The sequence below is a fragment of the Platalea leucorodia genome (assembly GCF_965183815.1).
Source record: "Platalea leucorodia genome assembly, chromosome: 6".
NCBI classification, from domain to species: Eukaryota; Metazoa; Chordata; class Aves; order Pelecaniformes; family Threskiornithidae; genus Platalea; species Platalea leucorodia.
In genome coordinates, this window is record NC_138828.1 from 23,481,846 (window position 1) to 23,500,218 (window position 18,373).

At 39.9% G+C, this 18,373-nt stretch overlaps 1 protein-coding gene across 1 annotated transcript; it reads left to right on the forward strand.

Moving 5' to 3' along the window:
- Positions 1-594: 594 nt before the first annotated feature.
- Positions 595-17,112, forward strand: RASGEF1B (RasGEF domain family member 1B; the record flags this gene model as incomplete). Its single annotated transcript, XM_082315046.1, has 12 exons — positions 595-771; positions 2,512-2,634; positions 3,649-3,786; positions 8,201-8,413; positions 8,512-8,586; positions 9,906-10,001; positions 10,591-10,693; positions 11,449-11,528; positions 12,805-12,900; positions 14,882-14,977; positions 16,223-16,346; positions 17,006-17,112. The coding sequence occupies 12 exons, from the start codon at positions 595-597 to the stop codon at positions 17,110-17,112; spliced, it is 1,428 nt and encodes a 475-aa protein (XP_082171172.1).
- Positions 17,113-18,373: the final 1,261 nt, after the last annotated feature.

An 18,373-nucleotide genomic window follows, 5' to 3' on the forward strand; every position in this document is an offset into this window, starting at 1 on the left:
TTTACCAGGGTGTAGTTGGGAAATTGGAGCTTTTGATTACAGCTGTCGTGTCGCATGAGGAGACTGTCCTCACATGTAACCTCTTCAGGGTTTCACTTCAGTCTCTCTCTCTGCACTAACTGCGGTTCTGTCAGCCCATGACAGCCTGAACATGCTTCCCCATCAGAGTGCTGCTCTTAGGTAGCTACTGTCAGGATTTGCCCAAAGTTGTCAATGAATGTTATGCCATGTCCCCAAAAGCTTTACAGAAAACTTGAGTTCCCAAAACCTGTCAGGATTCTTGTATGCTCCTTTTAACTCTTAACCTTGACCTCTTATCTGTCATTTAATGAAGAAAACAGGAAAAGACAAGAGAAGTGCCTGGCAATTGCAATAGACAGGCAGTGATGAGAGCCTGCATTGGCCCTTTCCTGAGAAATCTGCGTGAGCTGGAAGACAGTGCAATCTTTACTGCTTTGTGCAAGCAACTCAGGGTGTGATGCTGGGTTTTCTTCCTAGTGCAGTACTATCTCTGGCGTGTAGAAAGCCTCTTACATTGCACCTTACCTTCTGGTAATTATCCCATGTCTCTTTTGTGTGTCTCCTCAGGCAAGGATGCCACATACGCCTCCCTTTGCAGCTATGTTTGACAGCAGCAGCCACAACAGGAACCTGTATCAGTCAAAAGAGGACAACTGTGGAGGGCTCTATTACAATGACAACAACCTCCTGTCGGGGTCCCTGGAAGCTCTGATCCAGCACTTGGTACCCAATGTAGATTACTATCCTGACGTAAGTCTGTATATGCAGCTAACTATATGGCTAGGCCTGATACATCTTGTAAAGGGAAACTTTCACATGTGCAGCAAAAGCAAGTGACTGATCTGCAGTGATAGGATAAATATGTGCTTCATGTGAGTGTAGCATGCAGTACCTCACCTAACCTAGGAAGTCTAATTCTTTATTGCTCCTCTTGTGAGGTGCACAACCCTGATGACTCATTTATAAAGTAAGTATCTAGTGTGGCTTACTGTTTGACGGAATGTATGTACCATTGACCCTTAGAAATGTGTCAGGCAAGCTGAGGAGAAAGGCATCACCACCGGCGTGACAGGATGAATGTATTTAGTGTAAAAACAAACAGTTTTTAATGCATATTTCCCATTGCTCATCTGAGGTCCACATGTATCTTGCAATTAGCAACTGAGCTGTTGAACTAGTACCACACTGTTTGGAATCAGCAGAGGCTGGACATGAGAACAGGACGTTTGTCATCACTTTTGTCTAGATGCATCCATGAATTGAGACATTTTATATAATTCTTAGAAAAGAAGAATGATATCAAAAGGTCAGGGGGGCAGTTGGGCCTGACTGAGGGATGATGAAACTGCATCTCTGCTTGTTGAAAGGCTCCTGCTGAAGATATAACTCTGCTTATATTCAGCTTCTGTTATTGTCATAGATCTATTCATGTCTCCAAGACAGGATCTTTTTTAACTTGTGTCAGAGTTAACAGCAGCACAGGACTGTGCTTAAGCTAGTGCTTATCCATTAATGCTTAATGTAAAATATAAACGTAGCAATTTAGACACCAATTGGTCAAACATGATGATTTATTCCAAGTCCCTAGAACTAGAACATTGTAGAATCTTTCTTGTGGGTGCCATAGGTACTTAACTACTGGCAGTGTGGGGAGTGGAGTGGATATTCAAAATATCCATCTCACAATGAGTTCAAATCATGATACATGGAAAGTTAAAGCAAAATAAGGAGCCTCTCCTTGTAACCTCAGAATGGGTTACTAATTTTTATTCTGTAAAATGAAGCTATGTAGTTCCCTCCACTTTCACCCAGGAGACAAGTGATGCTATGAGAAATGAACAGTATTTGGGGACTCTTAAAGGAAGTACAAGGTCATAGTGTGCGGTTTACTGAGGTCAGACAGGCAAACACAGTGTAGTAAAGATGGTGTATGTGGCGAAATTGAGTCAACTCAACAATCAGGTCAACTGGCATCTTTTTTTGTTCTTTTTCTGAAGACTATTTACTTTCACTAGCAACGTGGAAGCAGACCGAATTTCTCTGTTGGTATTCTAAGTAGCTTGGACTTGCAGCATGAATTTTAATCCATTGTTGGGCTAGAAAGAGTTATGTAATCTGGTCATGGCTCTCACAAAGGTTTACTGTAGAGCGAGAGAAGATGAGTTAAAATTTTATTCTGAGTAATTTCACATACTAAGCTTGTAATAAGACTGTGTGCAACAGGAGAGCTAAACCAGTCCTGCCCTGCCTTGTTTTGGTTAAATCTTTGATAACTTGGCTCAAGCATGAATTTATAACGCTGATTCTGCAGCAATGACAAGTGTTAAATTAAATGCTTACTGCTGTAGTAATAGCTCTTGGCACAGCCACATGCAGAGTTTTCTTCTGCAGATAGTATAGTATTAGGAACTGATTTGTCAGGAGTGCATTCTGAGAAAATATAAAACTGGTAGTAATTTATCCCTTTCTCTGTCTTCCTCTTGTTTGCAGAGGACATACATCTTCACCTTCCTTCTCAGTTCACGCCTATTCATGCATCCGTATGAGCTCATGGCCAAAGTCTGCCATCTGTGCATTGAGCAGCAAAGACTAAGTGAGCCTAGCCTGGACAAGGTAAGATCCTTCACTCTCAGGGACTCCTGTTAGTTCCAGTCAAATGTCTCTACCCTGCCCACAGCAAAATATTCCTACTCAAGAGAGTCCTCAATAGGATTAAACAGGTTGAAAATCTGATGCAAGCAACTAGAATTTGACCCTTTATTCACTGACATTCATGGGAAATTTCCACACTGCTCAGCCTGTCCTCTGTGAAGACTGTTGCTGCTGCTGCACTGTTTGTTTTGCCAATACATGGGCCAGAAACAAAAGTGCTTGCTGTTAATGACGTATCCTGCACTGACCCTGCAGTGGTTGCTTTTGTTTCAGGGTTCCGAACATCTTGATGTATAATTCCAAAATATTGGAAAGGCATAACGATGAATTAAGTGCGTCAATGGGAATTACACTGACCTGTCTCGCATACTTAAGCTACACTCTTGCTATAGTCTTCGCGGAGCGGCTTAGATTGCTGGCCCCTTTGCATAGGAATGCATGGGTTTTTCTGTGTCATGTCTAGAGTTGAAAGGGGGCAGGATGATTAGATAGAATTCAGATAGCATTAGATAGATTCAGATAGAACCTCCACCCCAGTAGAAAATTACACAAATTAAATTAAGATACTTGAATAATTCCACTGCTTTCTCACTATAAGGTATAGTGTGTGCCTAAGTCTTGGCAGAACTGAAGCTTATCACTTTCATTGTGGGTAGTTAGCCATAAGTTATGGAAACACTACTAAATGTCTTGCACTGAGACACTCCTGATAATGAGGGGAATCATTCTAAGATTTCCACCTACCTGGGGCCTAATTTCCAGGTCAGTTAAGCAAATGAGTCTCTTCATTGGCTTCAATGGGTATTGGCTCTGGCCAGTAATCCAATGCTGAATTAAATTAAGCTTAAAAGTTTAACTCATCTTCGTATCCTTGTGCTCCACAGTATCCTACAGAAGGGAATTCTGTTTCCTTTGCGTTAGATATGTGCTGTATTGCTGTTACATGTAACATTCCTCCTTACCATTTTCAAATAGAACCAGATACGAAAAATTGCACCCAAAATCCTACAGTTGTTGACTGAATGGACAGAGACCTTTCCTTATGATTTCCGAGACGAAAGAATGATGAGGAACTTAAAGGAGCTGGCACAAAGAATAGCCAGTGGTGATGAGGTAAGTTGTCTGTGCACAAAGTTATTGGATAAAAAGGCATTCCTCTAATACTTTGATATTGCAGGTTTGTTCTTAATGACATGATATGGCTCTGGGTGGCTAAGCTAACTTATTATGAAGGTGGTGGTAGGCAAAAAGTTCTGTCCAGTACCTAGGCCACACAGCATAAGCAGATCCTTTTCAAAGCACAGGCAAGGTTCACTCCATCCCTAAACCCATGATATAACTGCATATTGTGCAGACAGACACAACTTGGTGGATGTTAGTATTTTTCATTTTAGTGATTCTGCTTGGAAGAAGCTAGACACTGGGAAGCCATGCATATCTGAGAAATCCCTACCAATGGTGATAATTTCTTTGATTTGTGTGAGTAAGGTGTGTTGGAATCAGGCCTCTTGACCTGTAGGTCAATGGAAGAGTTATAGCAGGTTTGGGAAAAAGTTTCTAAAAGAAAAATGGTCCAGGAAAAATTGTCATGAGCTTAAAGCATCAGATATGGACTCAGAGGAAGTCTGTCATATTCCTTCCTCTGGATGGAGCACACAAGGAAATCACTTGACCTTTTTCAAAGTCCCAGTTCTCAGATGGAAGTAAAGTTTCATGGAGGTATTATGAAATATTTTGATGCTTAACTGATGCTTGTCTTGTAAATACTGAAATAAACTCAGCCAAAACCCAAGGCTTATATTCACTTAGTGGAAAGGCAATTAACAAGGTTTCAATAAGCAGATCATGTGCAGCTGGCATAATACTAAGATTACAAAAGACACTGGAGTGGCATTTGGAAGAACTATAAACGCAAAGAGCAATTGCTAAATGGCATTGTGTTTCTAGGGTTCCTCAGGGGATGGTGTTCCTTATGTAAGCTTTTGGATAATGATATGGACGAGGCAGTAGACGGCATGTTAACAAGCATGTAGGTAAGCTTTAATGGGAGGAGTTGCAAGTGCTGCCAAAGGCCTGGAAAGATCTTGAGAGACTGTAAACAAGGATGGAAGAGAAGAAACCTAAACTGAATTTGGAAACTGAAATACATTTTGATGTTGTGAAAGTGGGGAGGGACAAAAGAAGACAGGACAAGAGAGTGAGATGCAGTATGAAATACAAATGAAAAAGATACCAGATTTGATGGGCAAGCTTAGAGTTGCTGCAAGATAGCTACAGGGTGCTTTGGACTGTGGAGAGGCAAGTGTGTCTTCACTGTGGGGATGACAGGAGGCACCTTTCCTTGTACAGTGCTCCTGAACTGTTACTTTGTTTCTGGGTACTCTTAATAGGAAGATAGGGAACTGAAGTTCAGTTCAAGGAAGAATAATAAGGTTGAGGACTCATACCCACTTGAAAAATACCCACTGGCACAAAAAAAGAGAGTGAGCTGTTTAGCCTGGGGGAAGTTGAGTTGGTGGATGCAAGAGTGAAATGGCAATAGGGAAAGGTTGTCTACAGTGAAGTTTCTGGCAATACAGACAGTTTAAACAGTGAAATCATTTATTGAGGGGAAAGGTAGATGTAGAAACTGCTAGAAAATGAGCGCTATGGAGCAATCTTATTCTGGCAGCAAGCTATAGATCTTTCCTAGCTCTAGCTTTGAGCTTTTTTTGACTTTGGGATTTCCTTTAGAAAGACAAAGGAAAAGCAAGCGCTGCAGTAAATTGACTTGCGTTATTGTGAACTGCTTGGAACAGTAAATGGCAACTTCCTTGACCTTGCTTTTCTACAGATTGCTTGGATTTGTATGAGTCATTACCTTGAAGGATAAAAAAGAAGCATTGTTTCCTATTACTATTCACTACAGCTCTTCTACTTCTAGCTTCTTATTCCACTTCCCGAATTATTGCGCTCCAGTACTATCCCCAGAGCTATCAGTAAGAGTCCAACTAAAACTGTTCACCACGCTAACATATTGCTCCACCAAAAAAAAGTATTTGGAAAAACCTTGGTGGGTTTATTTTTTCCTCCCTCTTCTCCCTCAATTTAATTCTGTTCCTTCCACTTTTTCCCTCTCTGTGTCCTCTGAGGTCATCATGCTCATGAGATATTTCTAGATTGTTCTGGTCCCTTTTACCGCTTAACTGACCTTTGTTTCAAGGTATAACTTTTGAAACCTTTCCCATAAGCCATTGCCTCCCATTGCCTGATTAGTTCCATATAAACATTTATCAGTGGCTTTTTCTGCTTTTTCTGTGAAACACTTGATGAGCATATGCAGTCACACCAAAGCCACGTCTTGTATCCCGATGTCTTTTCAAGTGCAGCCCAACATTATGCTGACCTTTTTTTTCTTTTTCCCCCCTCACCATAATATCATATAGTGAGATTGACTGTGGAAACTCATTTAACATATGATATTCCATATCTAGCAAGTAGTAATAGTATTTCCAGTCACTATCCATATAAGACAGATGCAAAAGGGTGACCTTGAGGTGAAGTGTCCCATTACTTTCTCCCATGCTGTCCAATCGTCAGAGGTTTTTAAATATAAATAAATACCAGCATTGTTAGTGTGAATATATAATAAAAAATGAGACTGTGGGACAAATGAGTGGAAAAGGTAAACCTAATTTAGAGAAGGACCGTATGTTTAGGCTGACTGGTAGCCATACTACAATCAAATTAATGTCTAATTGATAAAAGACATATTCTGTCAGTTCATTGGTGTGTTGTTAAATATATATCTATATGATATCCAAAAAATGCATGAGATTAAGTAATGATCCAGCACCAAATACCTGTTATGGGTGCAAAGTTCAGTACAGACTTATTCTTACACAGAATGCCTCGAGGACACTGACTCTGCTTAAGAGGAGAATGAGGCTCAAAGGAGCAGAGGGATGTCGGTTTTGTGGGCTCAGGTACATCTGTGAGGTGTACTGGCATTTCCTTCTGCCTTTGTGCCAAGAGAGTTTTACCTCATCACTGGACACAGCGATGTTTTTTATGTTGAACTGCTGTTAGATCAGATGTGGGCTAATTACCCTGATTTCTTGTTCTGGTTTGGAGGGTATCTGTGCCAGTTTGCCTTTTCTCTGGGGTTTTCCATCTACAGAAGCCAATTGACCAGAATTAAGTGGTTCAGCTTTGTGTCTTCCCCTGTTTTCTCCCTGATTTTGTTGTCAGTTCTGGGTTGACATGACCCACAAAATCAGGCAAGGTTTATTTTTTTGCTTCGAAGCTTAACCCACTGATCTTTATGTGATTTCCATCAGTAGCCAGAATTCATCCTGAGTATTTTAGATGTTTTTTCATTCTCAGCTGATTACCAGCTGGGCAAGAAAATGCTTCATAAAGTTCTCTTACATGAAATTTCAAAGAATTTGGAAGGGAATGGGTCAGTGAAGCAAGTCTGTGTGTATGTCACCTAACACCTGTTTATGGAAGTGCAGCGCTTGAAGTAATACTTGTGTGTCTTCCTGAGGAAAATGTAGATCCTTTTCTTTTAAGAGCTTGAGATCCCCCTGTTCTCTTCCCACCCACCCTGGTGAAAAATTGTGCTGTTTGTATTTGTCTAGAAAATCAAAATACATCTAAGCAGAAAGCAACTATTTACCAAGTAACAAGACAAATTCAGCCTTGGTTGAACACAACTGACTTTCAGAATTACTCTGACCCAAGATAGTGCTGTTGTATTTGAGTAAATTTGGAAATCCTTAAAAATGGGAGCTTTGGAGGGAATGACAAATTCATTAGAATACAGGAAATATTCCTGTCTTGGACTGATCACACTCTACTGTGCTGCCAGTAGGTTTTGGATGCTCCTTTTTTTCAGCCACTTAGGTTTTGCTTTAATAGATTTAGGATGGTATCTGGAGTTTGGAAGAGTAACCACCTTGGGGTCAGGTACACAGATCTATCTACTTAAGAGTCAAGTCCTGCTCCTGCTTAAATTTGTCACTCCTGCTAACTTAAACCGCCACGTGGAAAGGTCTGCAACGTGAAAGAAAAGAGAGATGGTTTTATTATCATCTCCTTTTTTCTCAGATTTACCGCAAGCTTTAACTCTGACTTCAGTGCAACTGGTCTTGATTTACTCCAGAGAGAAGCAGGCCCTTTTTTCCTCGTTGAATGACCATATATTGTTTTTTCTGTGGTCTTAACCAGGCGAAGATGGAGTATTTTCATTTCTTGTGTTTTGTGGGTGACTGGTGGTACTTTTCATCCAGTAGATTGTGCATGTATTTTCTGCTGTTCTTTGAGCTAACCGGGTCACTACTGAATCTGTGAGACAATCAGTGTTTAAATCCTCAGCTGGATTCTTTTTGGTCTGATGAAATGTCAATATTAGAAACTCACATAGTAGAGCATATCTTGACAACAAATACAGGTATCAGCATCAATCTGTTTCGGTGTCATGCAGACTTTAATACTATCTTCTCACATTTTGAAAATGTCTTCCGATTGTTTCATGTCATGACAGATGTATCGGAAGAATGTACAGCAGCTCCTCCAGAACCTGATTCGGAAGCTCGCCACTGTTAGCCAGTATGAGGAAGTACTTGCAAAAATTAATGCCGCGTCCACAGATTGCCTCACAGTTCTAAAGACCAAGCCCCAGTCCATCCAGAGGGACATAATCACAGTCTGCAATGATCCCTACGCGTTAGCGCAGCAGCTGACACACATAGAGCTTGTGAGTTGTTGTACTTCAAGTATGATTTCATCCTTCCCCTCTTTTTGAAATGCAGGTTAACATAGGATATGACTTGGCTGCTTGTGTGCTTTATTTAGGAGAGACTCAATTATATTGGACCAGAAGAATTTGTCCAGGCACTTGTGCAAAAGGATCCTTTGGATAATGACAAGGTAATTGGAGCAGATCTGGAGCAGCTCTGAAATGTGGCATTTAACATCCTGGAGCTCAGGTGCCCCATGAGCTGGAAGTGAGGTCCAGCAATAAACAGTGATCAGCAGAAATGAGCTTTATAGTGAAAATGCTTTAGTATTCCTCTTAAAAATACTGTTGATGCTTTTTTTTTCTGGAGGACAACTCCTGGAGCTCCAGACCTCAGCCAACAAATTGACTTAAATTAACACATTTGCTGTTTTTTCTGATTTAAGCTAAGGGAGAACTTAATCCTGTGAATGTTTTCTCCAGGCCACCTATGTGGTCTACAGCTGGAAAAAAGCTGAGTTTAACTTTGGCTTTTGTGTTACTCATTTTCAACATCTGTTCTTCCTTTTAGTAAACTGAACTCTTTGAAGCAAACTGGCAAGTGGGGCAATTTGCAGGAAGAGCACACATCACGAAAAGGGGGCAGTAAGCTCTACATCCATGTGAGATGAAGGGCAAAGACGCAGTGCTTTTAGCTAATCATGCTAGAGTTGTCATCTCCTTGAGTGCTGCTTTCAAGATGACTCATGCTCTGTAAATAAACTGTGCCAAAGTTAGGCAGTTAAAACTTGAATTACTGTCCTCCCTAAAACTGACAAACAGAATAGAATGACTCAAGTTTACAATTTGATGTTCAGTCAGACAGTCTCTGAAAATTATTTTGTAGGTAGAGATCACTAGAACTGCTGTCTACCCGTTTTTAGGCAACCCTGAAATGTGGTGTGGGAATCATTCCAAGACACAACAGAACAAATAGCACTGGTTAGGGAAGGGATAATCCAATGAAAATAGTAGAGCTGATCTCCCAAAATTAGGATGCAGTATGTTAATTTGGCATCAACAACTGAACATAATGTGCCAGTGGAGTGGGCTGGCCTCTGTTTTCCTTCTGCACTTGCAGTGGGCATAATATTGTCTCTACTATATGAATTGGACAGGAGTGAGGACTGAAACTGTTCATATTCAAGGAAGCTTTGAGCAGATACTTAGCTTTGATTGTTTGCATAAGTCTGTCCTAAGTCCTTAAAGCATGCCAGTAGGACTTAGAGCAGGTGATGGATTCCACATGCCTGCTTGAGTGCTTTACTGAGCCAACAGGTCAAGAAGAAGTTATACATGCTCAAATACTATCACTGCTGCTTTCCCTCTAAGCTCTTTGTCACTTTGGGTAATTGAGTTATTCCCGGTTACTTGACAGTGTTTGGGGATGGCAAGGTAGAAAGCCAAAAGGTCTCTCTCAGGGAAAAGATGAAGATTACACTGAAAGTTGCTATTCTTCTTCTGTCTGCAGAGCTGCTATGGAGACCAAAAGAAGACACGGACTCTGGAAGCCTATGTGGAATGGTTTAACAGGCTCAGTTACTTGGTTGCAACAGAAATCTGTCTGGTGAGGAAAGACTTTTTCTGCTAAAAGGTTTTGTTTAGTCTAGTTGTCTAAAATGGTGAAGCCTTTTCAGGTTTTCAGTGTGCCCTTTGACTTTTCATTTTCTCAGCTCTGTACTTTTTCACGTGTGGATGAAGTCAGTGCAGGGCTGAAGAGGAAATAAGTCCGTGTTTTCAGCATCATACTCGTGCCTCAGCCTTGCCCATGTGACACAGTGGTGATGTTATGCTGGGTTAGCCTTTCTTGGCACAGGAGTGCGTCTGGCCTGCTCTTCTCTCCTGTGAATTCCCCTTGTGAATGGAGGCATCTTTTCTCTCGTCTTTGCTGACCCCCTTCTTAGCTCTACTGTTCTTTGTACCCTTCTTCTTGGCAGAGCCTCTTTACCTGTTGTCCTTGCTGTCTACCTGCCTGGTATCTGCGTTGTCTTTGCTGTCCTGAGGGCTTTTGAACACAATAGTATGGCTTTCTCTACATGTAAAGCATAGTGTGAAGTTGTGATACATGTGGAAAAGACTTCTAACAAGGGTGTTGTTTCTTTTGGGGATGGGTCTGTTTCCTGCTGAGCGTAACACTCTGATGGCATCTCTTGCAGCCTGTGAAGAAGAAGCACAGAGCAAGAGTGATAGAATATTTCATTGATGTGGCACGGGAATGTTTTAACATTGGCAACTTTAACTCCTTAATGGCTATTATTTGTAAGTATCTGTCCTGAGATGTTTTGTCCCTGTTTGAATCTGGGTAAAGGAAGCACAGTGCTTTAAACAAAAGTCTGCTCCTTAGCACACTCAGCAGTGTGAAGTTGGGAGGGGAAGCGGTGGAGAATTGCTCAACACTATTGTAGTGTTACGTGTGTAAGAAATTATTTACTGCCATAGTGTAAATTACAGAAAAGTTATCATTGCAACTGTTCAGAGATCTAAATCCCCACTTTTTGAAACCAGCTTTATTGCTAAATTGGAATAGAAACTCTTCCTATAATATGGAGGATTGATGTCTTCCATCGTTTCTATTGCACTGTAAATATCCTAGTGGTTTAAAAATTCCATAACTTTTTTATATCTGATGGGAAAATATTTGGAATATTTTTTTAATTTGAAATGTGAAAACTTCATAGATATGTGTAGTTTTCAGTGAAATATGTAAGAGACAGTATTGAGAAAACTCATTTGTGCTTTTCTGCTGTATATTTATGTTTTCTCAAAACCACATTAAATAATGTCATAGTCAGGTTTTCTAGAGCTTTCATTCTGTAAGAGATGTTGATTTTGCTTCCAAAGTTGTTTTTAACATTGGAATTTCAAGAAAATGATGAGTCTGATTTCTGAATAGCTCTGTTGAAAATATTTGTTACTGTTAATAGCTCCTTTGCTCTAGAAATACTTACTAGCCTTAGCTACTTGAAAGATTTTTTTTTTTAAATACTCCAAAAATTTCTCTCTCTTATATCAAGCTGGCATGAACATGAGTCCTGTGTCTCGGTTAAAGAAAACTTGGGCAAAAGTGAAGACAGCCAAATTTGATATTCTTGAGGTAAGTTTGGCCAATATTTGGACACAGGGCTGTTAATAGCATTTTACTTTCAACTGCTCTAAAATGCAAGTTTGGCTTCATTATGACATGTTTAGTATATTTGTGCTCTTAATGGAAATTCTAGAAGATGTAATAAGAATTGTTTAGCTGACTTGTGCTCTTTTGATTTGGAAGAAGGAAATTGAAGTAATTTTTTTTTTAATTCCCAAACCCACCTCCTAAGAATTACTTAAAAAAAAAAAGAAAGGTAGGTAACCTCTTGAAAGGGAGATGTATTTGAGAGGGATGGTGTGGATTGACCTAATACAGTTCTGCCTTTGAAAATCAAGTTGAGCTGTAAGGTGGCTGCCTTGCCCTTTCAGAGAAATTTGTCTTGAACTAAATTACCCTCAGGTAGTAGAGACCTTTGTCAAAGATCATGTAGGTGCAGCAGTGTATGAGTTTGTGATTTACCCAGCAGATTATTTACCAACAAGTTAATTATGCTGCTGTAAATGGCAATCAGTTAATTCAGGTTATTTATTAGTAAGATAAAGAAAATGTAGTATTTTGTACTTGATGTAAGCATGAAATGTTTATTAATAGGAGATTTGACTTGTGTTATGACAACAGTTTAAAACTGGATGGCTGTAGCCACCTCACACTTCCTTCCCCCACTCTTGGGTGGGAAATAGCCTTCCTTGTGTCAAGAATGGCTGCACAGCTCAGGAAGTTGCTCTTAAGATTACAGCCTTATGTAAAATTCGACCTTGTTATGCAGGCTGGACTTTGCTGGTTAAGGACCTGCTTTGTGAGCCATGCAGTTGTCCTAGTCATTGAGATGCAGCAATCAGTCTTGGAGCAATGAGGTGGGGGCACTAACAGATTTAGGTGTCTGATCTTACTCTGCAACTGAATCAGCTCTGAGAAACCTGCATACTAGGAAGAGCAGAATGTTGGTGCCAAGACCCATCATTGTCTTAGTTTCATGATTTTGGCTTTTGAATTAAAGCTGAACTGCCTTCTTTGTGGTGAGAGAGAGAAGGTCGAGGAAGCCTGCCTTTGCTTTCCTGCCCCTGACTTGTATTGGAACCCTTGTTGTGCTGAGTGAATATTTTTTAAAACAAGGTTCTCTTCTGATCAAATGAACAGATAAAGAGATTTTGCAGTCCTCTAAAAGGCCATATTTGTGGTGCTGTTCAGCAGACCTCTTGCTTTTCAAAACAGTTGCTCAAGTGAGAAAGAATTGTGTGGTGATGACACTGGTTCATTATTTAAATTTTTTCATGCTTTGTAGCATCAGATGGACCCTTCTAGCAATTTTTATAATTACCGAACTGCCCTACGTGGAGCCGCTCAACGGTCCTTGACAGCTCATAGCAATAGAGAGAAGGTATGTTTACAAATGACTTGGCAGTGGGCAAAAATGAAATATACTTGTTAAGTTGCATGTAAGCTTTTGTCTTGGGATTCTGATTCTCAGCAACTCTACCCCTGATGGCCTTTTAAAAAGAATAAAAAGCCTGAAAACTGAATCCGTCTTTACTGGGAATGTCTAAATATTACCTGTAAGCTACCAAGAACGTAAATGGAGCATTTGAGGAAACCAGGTGGCTCAATGAAAATTATCATCTTAGGGCTGCCAGTTCAGTTTGGTGCTGACTGAAAGCTGCAAACATGAAGTGATTGCTTTGATTATTTAAATAAAATAAGTACATTGCCTCAGCTCATTTCTTTTTTGACAGAGAACTTTTATCTTGCAAACCAGTAATACAGATGGAAAGGCTAAGGACTGAAATGAGGTTGCTAGTAATTTGTTATTGTAGCTGCTACTTGTGCTCAATTTTAAGTGGTTTGTGGTTTATGATTTAGGGTGGAAAAGCTTTAAAACTTACTCGGAACAGGTATTCTAAAACTCGGATCTAGACAGAGCTTCTGTCTAGATTCTGTGGAGTCCCCTTCCTGTGTGCAGTCTTTAGATGAGCTTTAAATATACTCTGGAGTTTTTTAGTGAATCAGGTGTTTGTGTAATGCAGTGGGTTAAAATCCACCTTCCAGATTCAAGAGTGGCTGTGAACTATGCATTAATAGAGGTGACATCTTTCTTTGCTCTTTAAAATAAATTAGCTTTTGAGAAATAAACTGGATTTGGTCACACATGAATGCAGAATCTCAGTTGTAGTTCTTGTGGAAAGGAGCCAAATAGCTTCCTAGCTGCTTCTCACTTAAAAGCAGTTGCTCATCAACTGCTTATAATACTAGGACTTCGTGCTGTGTTTGATAAACCTGATCTTGTTGCTCATAGAATAAACTACCAGGCAGGATGAAGCAAATCCATGTGCAGTCTGCTGGTCTATATTGTTGTTATACATGTGTAAATAAAAATGGGGATTTTTTTCTGAGTCCTAAGGATCTGTTCACATATCATTCAAAGTACCAGAAGTTTAAATGTAGATGCTTACTTCTTTTCAGAGAAAAGTGAGTTTTAAGACTTCAAAGAAAGAACTTACATATATTGAAATGGTGCAGTGAAGTCTTCCATGGAAATAGTGATAAGTGATATTTGTTTTATCCCCAGTTGCAACAAGGATGTGTAGCTGTGAAATTTTTTGTAGGATGCAAATTAAAATACAGTAATTTGAAGAATATAAGAATGTTCAAGCGTTCTCCAAAGAAAAATGCTTTGATTTGTTCAGTTGGCAGGAAATGCTTTGTTTTGAGCCAGTCAGTGCCAAGGTTCAATTTCTTGCATGAGTTCAGGGAATTGTAATTTGAAAGACATTTGTGCTGCTAGCCCCAAATTTTCCATGCAGTGCTTTAACATGCATCTCCCCTCATTTACCAAGCAAGTCCCTGTGAAGAGGGAGAGCTGCACTAAGAGATACCCTGCAGGAATTATGTGTAAGAAGTAGGCACCCCTGAACTCCTATGTTCTGGAATCTGCAAGGAAGAATGAGAAAGTGAAAACAAGAGGGACATGACATAGAAATGAAATGAGTTAGGCATATTGTTGTTCTGAACACGCCTCATAGCCACAGTTGACAAGCAGTGGGGTACCAACAGGTACTTTAATTGTGACCTTGGGGGAGCTACATGCCAAGAGGAATTCAAGGTCATGGAAGCAGTTTGGCACAAAGCTGGACATAAAACTATAGTGATTAGCTTACCATCCAGGGGAGGACTTTCTTTATAGAGAAATGTCATGTATTTTAAAATGTAGTGAATGCAAAATTTTTGTGTAGAGAAAGAGAAAGATATCATACAGATCTTAGTCTTTCGGTATTTTGTACCACCTGACTTCCTTTTCTTTTTCTCTGTAGAGCATTATGTTTTGATTCAGGACCAGACTGAGAATAATGTTGTTCTTTCCTTAGATCGTAATACCTTTCTTCAGCCTCTTGATCAAAGATATTTACTTCCTCAATGAGGGTTGTGCCAATCGTCTTCCAAATGGTCATGTCAATTTTGAAGTAAGTAGAGCACTGAGTGGGGTATTGATACAGGGTCAGCCCCTTTAACAGAAAACTGAAGCAGACCATGGTTCAACTTCCACTGGATTCTGGGAGAGCAAAATTAGACTGGAATTTGAGTGTACCTGTTACTTCTCACAGGAACTGGGAGGTAGTCAGGAAAAAGCAGTTTTATTGAAGATGGAATGTTTATAGAAACCCTTTCAATATTCACAGTTTTTTAGTAGGGAAAAAAGTCAGAACTTTTTCCCAGTGCTCAATTCATCTAAACATTTCAACTCACAGGTTTGTTATACTTAACGACAAAATCATTCAAATTAGTATTTTAAAGCTTCTTTTTGAATTCCACATGTAAAAAGTGAGTTCATCCTTTGTCAAGATATAGATGCAGTATTTTCATACATGTAAGTCACAGATCTTCTCTGAAGAAACATGCAATAGAGCAGCAGTGAAAGAGTTTTGAGTCCCTTGTCTTTCAGTAGTTCTTCTGCCTCCGATTTCATGCTTGTTATCTGACAGTGTGGGTTACCCAATGAATTGTTTTCTGGTGCTTTCAGCTTTCAAGAAGCCTGGGTCACTCTCACAGAATTACAGCAATTTTCACTTGTAGTCATTGGCCTGAATTAGCCTGGTTCTAAAGCTAGACTATGTGATGATCTGAAATGTCCTTTTACTCAAGGAATCCACGTGTACTTGAGGCATGTTAAACTTTAGTCGAAAGAGTTTATCAATGAATGACATCAACACACTACATGGGGAATGTTTATTTTTGGCATAAATTTCCAGCAAGAAGATTGAGCATTTAAGATTAACTAACTAAAATGGAACATCTGGATTTCGAAATGTCAGTATTAAGTATCTAGAGACTTTTGATGTGAAAATTACTAAATATTTCACTGCAAAACAACAAGCATGAGCATCATCAAAGTGAAAAGTTGGGCATAAGCAGTGTTATCAGCTCCTTGAAAAGAAATTCAGTGCAGACCATGGTCTGCTATATATATTCATAAATAACAACAATTGTACCAGGGTGGAGGAGTGGGAAGTCATCCCAGTTTGAAACAGAAATGCAAACGTTAGAAACTGAGTTGTTAAGGCAGATTATGTTCAATTCTAGCTTAAAAGCCGGGAAGAATCCAAGCCTTGGGCTTGAAGCCAAGATCCGTCTCTTTTTAAAAACTGTTCAGAGTAAATAGTACTGTTCAATATATAGTGCCTCTTCTGTTTTCTCTTCTATTTTGACAGAAATTTTGGGAATTGGCAAAACAAGTCAGTGAATTTATGATGTGGAAACAAGTGGAGTGTCCTTTTGAAAGGGATCGGAAGATTCTGCAGTACTTGCTCACTGTCCCAGTCTTCAGTGATGATGGTAAGGAGCTCTGGACTTCCTGCAGGTCTGGTGTCACTGGCTACTGCTTAGTCTCTCTCCATGTTAAGTTGTTGCTTCCTCACAGTAAAGAAAGACTTTGTCCTGAGACATCTCTTTCTGGCAAGTAAAAAATGCTTCTCCCTTACAAATGAGAGAGAAAATAAGATTTTTCTTTTTATGTTCACATGGTCTGCGAGAATTGGCATTATCCTTTTCTCTGAAAGGGAATGAAAAAAATTGATAGGATGTGTGGTCCCTATAAATATAATCTAAAGTGTATTTATATGGACTTTCAGGATGCTTTACACTAAACGGTGCTGCTTGAGAAAGAAAACGGGGACTTTGCTGGTTGCTTACAAAGCACCATGTCCCTGGGCTCAGTTTTTTCTTTTGCATGTTTTCTTCCAGTCTTGTGCTTTTGAGTTTTCACTAGTTGTTTTTTTCCCCCTCAGGGGAGTCTTTTTTTTCTCATGCACTGTTGGTTAGTGTTGTCTGGATGTAATTATAAGTAATGCTATACTTCCTAATGGCATTCTGGAGCCCTGATCTGAGGGATGGATAATACAAGCCTGCTTCATTTAACTAAAGTCCACTTCCCAGGGAGAGCAAATTTTAAAATGCCAGTAGGCCTAACATACTGTATTTGCTTCTGATTGCAGCACTTTACTTGGCTTCCTATGAAAGCGAAAGTCCCGAGAATCACATTGAAAAGGACAGATGGAAGACACTAAGGTTTGTGTCAGAGGTTACCTGCATCAATAAATAAAGAGAATGGGATACAGAGCAAGCATCAAACAGTTAAAACCAAATGGCAAGCTACATGTTTCAACAGATGGGGCACAGCATTGGTGTAAATCCCCCCTCCAGTCTGGGACTCTGGGAAAAAAGAGAACAGTCAGCCCTTATCTTAAACCCTCTCAAGCCTTCTCTGCCTTAGGGGCTGGGAATTAGAATAAGTAATTTTGTATCTTAATTTCTTGTGTTATTCAGTGTAGGAAAAAATACTTTCTAAACTTCAAAGAAATCTCTGCCTCCTCACAAGTGCTATACAGAGCACTCTGGTTTCCAAGCAGATGTTTCTGCAGCTATTGCATCCCTTTATGCACCTAGCCTTTCAGACAGGGATGAGGTTTGCACAAAGATCACTCTGGGGCAAATGCATTCATGAAACCAGGTAACAATTTAGAGTCCAGGCCAGGAAAAACAAATTTAAGCAAAATCCTATTTTTGGCTTTTCTTCTACTGCTGGTTGAACATAGCCTCATCAACTCTTTCATTTTACTAATTGTGGAAGGATACATGAACCATTATGGCAATGTTCTAGTTTGTGCATTGCCAATCAACTTTAAAAAAAAAAAAAAGTTGAATTCATGGCAGCAGAGAAAACTAATCAGGTGCATAGATGGAGAGACAGAATTAAGCAGGTGTATGAATAGTCTGTGTTTTCACCCCTAAGTCATTCCTCCACTTTAGTCTTAAAACTACCGATATCCCAAGGAACTAACCATTAGTCAGGTGTTCTTGTCACTGTTGCAGGCAGCTGCTACATTAACACCTGGAGGTACCCGTGGGTATAACATCCCAACTCTTCTGATCCACTCAGCAGCACGACAGAGTGAGAACCGTACACCATAACCCTAAGGATTCTCTGCAGGCTGTGTTGTTTTTTCCTGGGATATCACAAGGGGATGTAACAATTCCTTCTGATTAATCCCAGTTATTTTGGGGAGAGGACAGAAAGGGAGAGTTATTCACATCAGTGCACAGACACTCCACATCATTACACAGGGTGGCAAGAGGGACAAAGAGCTTGAAAACCTGTGATAACACGAACTTGAGTTTCACAGGATCCTTATCCAAAGCACTCTGAAGCTGTCTGAGAAGATTTACATCATTCTAATGACTGTCTTTACTTATTTATATTTCCCTCTTCCTTTCAGGTCAGTGCTTCTGAGCAGAGTCTAGCGCAGAAGATGGCTGCTGTTTTTGCTGTTGATACATTACGTGGATTGCCAAGGGGCATGGCT